The sequence below is a fragment of the Chenopodium quinoa genome, unplaced genomic scaffold (assembly GCF_001683475.1).
Source record: "Chenopodium quinoa cultivar QQ74 unplaced genomic scaffold, ASM168347v1, whole genome shotgun sequence".
Taxonomy (NCBI): Eukaryota; Viridiplantae; Streptophyta; class Magnoliopsida; order Caryophyllales; family Amaranthaceae; genus Chenopodium; species Chenopodium quinoa.
Window position 1 is genome coordinate 2,192,254 of NW_018745395.1, and position 10,492 is coordinate 2,202,745.

The following is a 10,492-nucleotide window of genomic DNA, read 5'->3' on the forward strand; positions in this document are numbered from 1 at the left end:
GCCCGGTCTGTTAGGGCAATGTTGCCCGGTCGGGCGCGAGAAGCATACTCCATGAATGCTGATTTCCGAAGCTTATAATAGCACATTTCCTCTCCGCCCTAGCTCCCAGGGTAATGCTGCCCTGCCAGGGAGATGGAAGGAAGAAACTTCATAGTTATACTTTGCTAACCTCTTCTCCTTTTCTTTGCCCTGGCTGCCAGGGCAATGTTTCCCTGCCAGGGCGGACACGGGATTTCACTCCTCCATCTTAATAAACTCTTATGACCATCTAAATTAGTCTCGTTCATCCTGAAATACATCAAAAATAACGAAACTACCCATAAAATCATAACATGATCACAACCAAAACAAATCAAGCTAAGATAAGCTATGAACAACTAATCTAGGCTTGAAAACTACCTAAATGGACTCTAAAAACACGCTCAATATACGACTTATCAGTTTCGGAGGCGGGGATGGAAGATGATAACTGGGGGGAAGGGCGGGGTAGGGTTTTGGGTAGGACTGCAATATTTTCGATGGGAGAGGGTTCGCTGGTGGCGCCGGCTGTGGAGGTTGCTGAATTGGGGAATGAGTATGTTTATTATTTGTTTTTTTAGATGTTGGTTTTAAATTTTTTTTTTTAAATTTTTTTTTTTAAGCAATGGTGTGCTGGCACCCTAACACATGGCAAATGACTTGCTACAACAGGTTTGGTAACCGGTAAGGCCTGATAAAAGTCAATACCCCTCCATAGTTGGGATTATTCAGGAATAATCAATAATTGGGATTAATTAAAGTAAATGGTTCAAAATTGGGATTAATAATTACAAATTTTTATAAGATGGTTTATGACAAAATTTTCTAAAAGTAATTCAAAAATTGTAGTAGTCAACTTAACACTGTAGAATTTTCATCTTGTGGAAAACTTATTTTATTGAATTTCTTGAAGTGTGCTAGTCACTCACGGAATGACGGAATCCATCCAACTTTTATGGAGCTCATTTAGCACACAAGTTAAGCTCAAAGAACAATGGCAACTTCTCCATTATACTTTGGAGTTTGGAAAATCCAATCAAGTATTCAACGTAAAAAGAAAAAAAAAAAATTTACAAACATGTATTTGTCAGATGCAAAACCTCACCCTTATTGAGCAAGTAGAATCATCCAACGATCCTAGAAACCAATTAAAGAAAGTTTAAGAATTACTTTTGCAATACTATAACACATCATAGAACTTAATACTCCGTATGTATTTGGCATTTTTGCAAAGGATACTTGCATAAGAACAAGCCCAATTTAGATTGAGAAGGGTTGAGAATAGGTTATGATTACGTCTTTCTTGATTGTGGCTTCTGGTAAAGTGTAGCCATCGGCGACCTTGTACATGACATCCATAATACGTCCATAGTTAAGGATTCGATCATAAACCGGCTTGGAGAAGTGATCAAAGTCACTAGGGCTTTGGTTTGTCAACAACCCCTCTTGGGCCAAATCCTTCCAAGCATTTTCCATCTTTTTCTTGAATATTTGCAACACTTCTTCTTTACTTTTATTGTAATCCTTCATGTAGCATTCCACACTTGTGGCCAAACGACATCCTCTAGTTAGCTCTGCCTGTTTTTACATGTGGTAAAGGATCAATCATTAGTTCATTACTAACTCGGATCCATATTTTACATTTGCTCGCTCACATATATGACTCACTCGCACATTAGCATATATATATTGGTAGATCTATCGAGAGCCTCAAAGAGCATGATTTAACGATCTTTTACTCGTGTTTGTATACCTCTTTCTAGAACTTATAATTATCTAGCTAACGTCCATTGCTCATGAAGTCTTGAATCTCATTTAGCAATGGTTTGAACAATTATTTTTTGGTTAAGTTGAGTTCTATAAACACTTATATGTAGATAGATAAATAAAATCTTCTAGCTTGGGTTGCATTAGTGTTTAATTAATGATCTTTACAATAGCTTAATCTCTCAATCTTCTTTGAAACTTATCATTATTAAATTTGAATTTAATTTGCATCTTTCTTTGTTCTTAGATAAAAATATAATGAGTTTGAAAGTGTTAATTTTGCGAAATTATTTTTTATTAGCTGAGTATTTTTTACAAGAAAATATAATGTATACTCGATTAAGCAAGTTTTTCTAGCTAATACGTACCTCACCAGTAACCACGTCATCCATGAGTCGAACAATGTACTCGCAAGCTTCGACGGCCTTAGGGGCTTCCATCAACTGCACATATGGTTTTTCTTCTGCAACTTCATCCATTCCAAGCAAAGATCCAGTCACACATACTTGGACTCCAGCAGTGACTCTCCCATTCACCATGTATTCCTCAAACGTTGGCACATACCTTGTGTTAACCCACTTCGCCTCAATGTAATAGTTCCTTATCAATTTCAACACCTGTTATTTGAAACAAGTATGTCCTCAATTCTTGTACTAGTAACCAAACGTCCAAATAGTAAGCATAAATTCCTAAGCTATTGATCTCTAATTTGGATAATTTAATCTAGTAACCTCATTTTGTCCATCAAAGTATAAAACAAATTCCTGGACCTCAACCGTAGCATAAGCTAAAACTTTTGGTTGAAATGGTCCTTTAACATGGTATTAGAGCCAATGTGACACAAAGGTCACAGGTTCAAATCTCATCCACCCCCCACTTTCAAGTGGAATATTGCTCAACCGGCCATAAGCTTAAATGTAGTGCATGTAAATTCACAGTAATGTAACACATTACATTCAAAATTTCATTCAATACATAAAGTTATTACTAAAGGAGTAAAGGGTTAGCTCTTTTCCAAAATGAGCCGCATATGGTTTTCCTCTCTTGGTCATTTCATTAGCAAGCTCATCGCAAGTATTAATGACAAATTCGTACACAATTTTCATATAATCTTCAGGAAGTTGTTCAACTAAGCTCAAATCCCACCTGCACGAGTTTCACTTATATATGTAACGATATGAATATTCAAGTTTGTATGGGCAAGTAGTATTGAATCGTGAAAATTTCAAACTACGAATAACGAACTAATTAGGTATTTAATTATAACACCTGTGAAACGAATCCGTAAGTTGGTGGAGCTCCTCAAACGTTCCATATGCATCGTATGTATCATCTAAAACAAGTAAGACCATGAAATACTTGGTATACATTTCTCTTGTAAAAGAATAACAAGGCTCGTAATACGTCGCTACCGCCCAGTAGTGCGACTCCACGCTTCTTTGCCTAACATAAGGAAGCCTTTTAACGAAATCATAGCTTTTCCACCACCTACGCAGTTATCAACATTTCAAGTTCTAATCAATAAAAACACTTTTTGATCAATATTAGTCCTTTGTCTAGCATCGATCTATGATTCTATTACTATATACTACAAAGCACATACTAAGGAAATGGAAGGAAAAGAACGGAAAAGAAAAGGAGGGGGACGTACTCTCTTGTTTGGATAAAGAATTGGGAGAACGAAGGGGAGGGAGAGGAAAGAATCCCTTTTCCCTCTTTGTTTAATTAGCATAATTCATTCGTTTTATTGCAACATATGAGTTTATATAGTTGTGGGAGTTCTTTTTAGAATTAAATAGATAAATTTAATAAATCATTTTTTTAAAAAAAATTCTTTTTAAAAGGTAATTAATGATGAGGATGAAAATTGCTCATTAGAAATTGAGTGTGAAGCTTATATAGTTGTGGCTTTGATCTTGGACCGGTTGGCGCTGAGCTTGTTGTGTAGGCCGCCCAAAAAAAATGGCCACCTCCCCGTTTATGATTAGGAGGTGATGGGTCGCCGGTGAGAGAAAGGTCGTGGGTCGCCAGTGAGAAGGGGTGGTAAGGGGGGAAGTGTTGGTAAGGTGGTGCTGAAATAGTAAAGGTATAACAACCCATACACACCAAATGTTGGCGATAACGATAAAAAATATTGTTGTTGTTAAACAACCCCGGCCCTTAAAAATCAGACCATCCAAACTACAAACATTCAACCCAAATCAGATTAAAAAAAAAAAAATCAAATCAAAGAAGATTAAACCTGAACGGAATAAAAAATAAAATTCCTTAAGCTAATGTAATAAAAATTAAATAAATAATAATAATAATAATTTTTTTAACCTTAGTTAGGGTTTGTTCTCATACGATTATTTTTAGTTTAATGTAGTTCAATTCAGTTTAGCTCTAATAAGTTCAGTTCAGTTCACTACAACTATAATAAGTTAAGTTCAGTTCATTTCAGCTCCAAATTTCTTTCGCTTATAAAATATTCATTTCAGTTCAATTCAGCTCTAATAAGTTCAGTTCAGTTCAGTTTAGCTCTAATAAAATCAGTTCAGTTCAATTGAGCTAATTTCAGTCAATGAGAACAATGCCTATAATTAAAACTTAAAAGGACGCAAGGGGTGTTAAAAATATACTGACTTTTGGATGTGGCTCAATTCTTGGCAGTGCAACAACTGCAATCTATTGAATTCAATCTTAGCAAGTTGTAGAAGCTTGTCATTCCGAAACTCATCTTCCTCATAAAATGAAATGAAATGGCGAGCTTGCACCCTTTGAATACCTTGCTGCAACGGTTGCTTCAATGCGCAGCGTGCTTGCTCGGAGGTTGATGCAACGGCATTGAGGGAATCAGTAGTGAAAATAAGGGCTTCGTCGAGGATGTCTTCATCATGTATCCTTAAATGTGCGGCTTCGTACAAGCTTAGCATACCCCTTGTATCGCTCCGTAGTGTTTCTTTAAACTTGCCTTCTTCATTAGTGAACTTGGTGAATACATCTGCAATATTCTTGTAAATCTTAGTTTGGAGGTATATATAAACGCTTGTTATTGCAATTTAATTAGCATAATCATTTATACATCTATTATCAAATTTGGTTGCTTTCTATTTTTTTCTATTCCAATTTTCTAGTTTACTGCCTCTTTTACATAACAAATGATTCACTTTGATTTTTTACAATTTTTTTTTTTTTTTTTTTTAAGAGTCACAAGAGCAAGTGATGAGAATCAATCTCAAAATTCCTTAGAATCAAAATGAAGCTCTAGCCACCCGAGTTTTACCTCACTCTCACTTATCATATCTTTGACTGGACTTTTAATAACCCCAAAATTGCAGATAATCATTAACAGAGGTAGTATCTTTAATAATTATGTACTCCGTATTTAATTTTTTTTTTTTTAAATATGATATTTCAATAATGTACATTAAAATGAACCCAACATTTTACTCACTAACATTTTAATTTAATGAACTATGAAGTATAAATCAAATATTAAAGATACTAAATAGTCAAAATCATGATAAAAGTTAAAGCATGTCAATTATTATATAACAGTTAAAGCATACTGAACTAGATATTATTAATGATAAAAAAAAATGGAATTTCAATGAATATAACAAGATCTATGCTGCTATTGCATCACTTACCACAAGGCATTTTGTAACCATGCTGTCTTAATACGCGAAACTGTAATGAAGTATTGCATAAATCATAGTCCATTTTGAAATTATCTAAAGCAAATTCATTGAAACAATTATCCAGCAACTTTTTGATTTCGTTCTCAAATAAATAGGGGAACCCCAGACGTTCCACTGCATCAATCAGTCTCATTGTCTTTCCCAAATGGTTAGAGTCGTCCATGAGCATCAACAACACTTCCTTTTTCAACGGTTCAGTTTCTTTAGCATATCTTTCCATCTTCTGCAAGAATTTTTTACCATGCAACATTAGTATAATACGGAATACTCCCGCCTTTTCCGAAAGAAAGTCATGTTTGGTGGTATTGTAGTTTAATAAGGAAAATAAATCCCGTAATGTAGTAAAAAGCAATGATTAGATGTCGCATACATCAAGCTTTTAAACATTAAATTAAATTTGAAATCAGGCGTATATACATACAAAAACTTTTGTATATATCCGGTTTACACTAATATTTGTGTACATCGAGCAGTATAAAGGTAACTTTTAGCTAGTTTTAGGGTAACTTTTTATCTTTTTTTGGGTAACTTTAAACATAATACAATTTTTATATAAATCAACAACAAGAAAAGTTTTATAAAGGTAATTTAATTACACTCAATCACTAATAATTGATTTTTAGTCATTTAAAATTTTATTCTTTACTAATAAAGCGTAGATAATTTTTATTTGAATTGGGTTACTTTAACTTTAACTCATATTGGGGTAACTTTTATTCATTTCAAGGGTAACTTTTAATCACTTTAGGTTATCTTTATAATGGATGTACAATAATTATTGTACACCTGATTTTTTTTAAAAGTTTGTGATATACATATATTGAGCATAGGTAAATATTTTTATTTCTATAAATATTACTCATTTACTCTATCCGTCCCCAAAACTTTTACCATTTTGGGTTGATTTCGCAGTCATTAAGAACTTAAATAAAAAGAAATAAAAACATATTGGAAAGATAAATTTACATAGGATTTGTAAAAGTAGAGAGATAAATTATTAAAAATACACGAAAAAACAAAATTTTATTGGAAAGCTAATTTTACACAAATATTGTTGTAAATTAGTGGGTATTTAATGCAAATGGGTCGATCATTTTGAGACTAAAATTAGGCTAAAATAGTTGAAGTTTTGGGGGACGGAGGGAGTAATAATTACATTGGAAATATGCAATTTTTTTCATTTGATAAATAAAGATAGTTGCGTGGAATTTGTGATATGCATGAGGGAAATGTGCATGTTAAGAAAAAAAAAATTACTCTAGAAAATAACTTAAATGTAACGAACAATTGAAGAAGAACGTCTAAAATGGCAATCGGAACCCTCTTTTAAAAAATGGAGGGAGTAGTATTCAATGTTACTTATTTGATTGTATCCCTAAGCTTAGAGTACATACTAATTAAAAAAGTCAATGAACACAACAAAACATATTCAATGTTACGAGGTACTTTGCTTACATTTTACTTTACGCTTTGTTTATGCGTACTAGACTACTATATCAACAAGTAACAATTGTAAGAAAATAAAAATAGTGAAAGATTACTAACACAAGACACATGAAAATAGACAAATACTTCGTATTAGTAGGGACCCATTCACTTCACCTTTTTTTGTTGAAATGAAATTATTTTTACTGAACATAAATTATTTTGGCTAAATTTAAATTATTTTTACTGGACTGAAATTATTATTACTGAACTGAAAGTATTTTCACTGATTTTTTTTTATTGTATTTCTTCTTTACAATTACTGATTTTTACTAAACTGAAATTATTTTTACTGAACTGAATTAATTTTATTGAACTGAGCTTATTTTTACTGAATTGAAGTTATTTTTAGTGAATATTATTTTTTTTAAGGTAAAGTGAACACGGCCTAAATCACGGAAGATATATAAATTCTTTTGTATGCTATACCTTGACAGCATATTTACTAATAGTAGATACATTACTTTGACCATTAACAATACTTCCTCTGTTCTTTTTCACTTGACCTGTTTCTTTTATCACGCTTGCCAATGCAAAACTTTAACGATCAATAACTTAAATTCTCCAAAAGTAAATATTATAAAAATTATATATTATGATAGTACTTATTGAGACGAATCCAAAAAAAATCATACATGAATATATTTTTCCTTACATATTATTCACAAAAGACGGTCAAAGAAGGGGTGGTAAATAGTGTAAAAGTCAAAGCGGGTCAAGTAATAAAGAACGGAGGAAGTATAATATTGTAATATTTGTAATTGTATATTAAATATTACGAAGTATAATAAGTTGTTATTATAAAATATTATTGTGGCTAATCCAATAAAATATTATGTACGTTCTATCCCATAGTATATATATACGGAGTAGTTCTCACTTCTATTTTTATGGTCTAACGAGCATGAAATTTTTTACCAATCCTCATTGATATACACAAATTTTTTTTAAAAATGATTATTATGTGATACATATTTTTGGTAGATTCGTCTCAATGTGTACTTTTAAATATCAACTATTCAACTTTTCTAATTGTTGTTAATATGCAATTAAAAGGTTAAATGTACGACATTAATATTTAGCAAATAGAAGGCCATTTAACCATATTCGTATAGAAGTTATTATCAATTAAAAATTGGTATAAAGGTTAGAAAATGACAAAATATTGGTATAAAAGTTATAGTAAATGACAACAGGTATAAGAGTTGGCAAATAGTTATATAGTTGTGTAATTTGCAAGTAAAGATGTTTATTAACCCTATTTTCTTCTTGGAATAAGCTCATAGTGAACATTTTTATACACATGACTATTCTTATTTTTGTATAACTTTATTCTATTATTTTCTTTTCTTTACTTTACTTTCTCTGCTTCAAATACTCTTTGGACTTGTAGGAAAAAAAATAATCTTTGGACTCTATTGAAAGAAAAAGAGGAAAAATATTATGCTTAAGAATTAGGAAAAATACACTTTAACAATTGTAGACAATTTATTTATAATAATTACAACAAAGATTTTTATTTTTTTAATAATCTTAACTTTGCTATGAGTTTGCCTCCAACAATAATTTTAACCGGTCAATGGCTGGTTAATGACCTATTATGAAAGATAACCATGACATGTGTCAACATGTGATTGGTTCAAAATATTTTAAAAATAAAAATAAAATAAAAATCATTAAAAACAGATAAAGGAAAAAAAAAAAAACCCCCAAAATATCCCAGCCACTTTCTCCCATCGTCAAACCCTAACCTATGCCTTCATCTCACCGGAAAATCGTCCGACCACTGCCCCTTAACCACCGAAACTGACGGCCGACCCTTTAACACCCATCTTACCACTAACCCACCCATCTCACCCCGAGTCTCAAAACTACCAACCCTACCCTATCCAACCCGACTCTCGAAACCAAGCCCTCTCCCTTTTGTTTAATCATACATTTTCTTTGTTATTATTTATTAATAATTTTAGGTCTAAGATCATGAAAGGGAGAATTATTTGACATTAAATGAGTATTGACAACAGTTAAAGCCAAAAATAATAAATTAATAATTAAGCAATTACTACTATAAGAAAAAAAAAAAAAGTGCAGTCGTATAATCTTATAAATTAAATAGTTACTCCCTCCGTCCCCTTTTGATAGTCTCTTATGGACATTTTTCAAGGGAATTAATAAACACAAATAAGAATAGTTAAAATACATTGAAATTGTAAGTTGATATTGGGTATGCAAAAAAGTAGAGAGAGAAAGTAATAAAAGTACATGGGAAAACAAAATTTACATGGGAAATTTAAATTTGCACAAGTATTGTAGCAAATTGGAGGGAATTTTGGTAAAAAATTAATATTAATGGTTGATGGAAAAAGCAGATGGGATGAACATTTTGGGACTAAAATCTGCCCATAAGAGACTATCAAAAGGGGACAGTAGGAGTATTATTATACCAATTTAATTTGTCGCAGTTTGTTAACTTTAAAATCAATTTGTTGGTTGTAATAATTTTTATACCAATATGCCTCTAAAGTGCTACTTTTGCAATGCGGTTAGTTGGCTGCAATTATGGGACAGATGAAATACATAATAACTTGTTTTTATAAAGAGTATATCCCTACCTTTTAAAATATTTGAGATAACTTATATTATTAACATTTGGACCAATTATACCATCTAAAAAATTTAATTATTTATTTTCCCTCATTAATGTTAATTGCATCTATTTTTAACTCTTTATTAAGAGTAGTGTGCAAATATTTTTATCCCTAAAATTATTTGTTTACATATATTCTCCCTCATTTCAACAACAAAATTTGTAACATAAAACCAAACTAAAATAGCCTCTTGAACATAGTTAACTATGATGCACAGATTGAGCAATAAAAAATCAAGTTCAATAAATAGTGTAAATGTCAAAATAGTGAAAAAAATACTCTTAATACTTCGTAATAAACAAGAGTGTTAAATCATAGAGATAGAATTAACCAATATATCATCGTTGGTAAAATTATCGAATCGGTCCCCCCAAATGTCTGGTGGGAAATGAGCATGAGGTCTAACCACGACACTGGCTTGAAGAGGCATTATTGTTGCAGTTGCCATGAGGTCCGATCCTTTGTGTGTATTTGAAATTACGCACTATTTTAAGAGAAGATGGCTTTAAGCCTGCAACTTCAATACTTTTTTTTTTTAAAGAATGCAACTTCAGTACTTTATGAGGGCAAACCACAACTATATTTATAGACTTGAAGCATTATACGGAGAGTTAATATATATGTTCATTATTTATACACTTAACTTTGATTTTTATATTTGTCTAGTCTACTAATTAATTTTAAAAGATCATTACACTTAAACATTAACCATTAAAAAAATAATGAAAATATATCCTATTTCTACATAATAAACTTTCACATTAAACATACTGCTAAGCTAAGGTTCCATTCACTTTGCCCTATTTTTGTTGAATTAAAATTATTTTTAATTAACTAAAATAATTTTTGCTGAACTGAAATTAATTTTACTGAACTAAAATTATTTTTACT

At 31.5% G+C, this 10,492-nt stretch overlaps 1 protein-coding gene across 1 annotated transcript; it reads right to left on the bottom strand.

The window, feature by feature from the left end:
* Positions 1–454: 454 nt before the first annotated feature.
* Positions 455–10,211, bottom strand: LOC110712950 (5-epiaristolochene synthase-like). The gene is made up of 7 exons (XM_021891412.1): positions 9,933–10,211; positions 5,418–5,691; positions 4,411–4,768; positions 3,055–3,273; positions 2,795–2,931; positions 2,154–2,407; positions 455–1,596 (listed from the first exon to the last, which is right to left on the bottom strand). The coding sequence occupies exons 1-7, from the start codon at positions 10,047–10,049 to the stop codon at positions 1,279–1,281; spliced, it is 1,677 nt and encodes a 558-aa protein (XP_021747104.1). The 5' UTR covers positions 10,050–10,211; the 3' UTR covers positions 455–1,278.
* Positions 10,212–10,492: the final 281 nt, after the last annotated feature.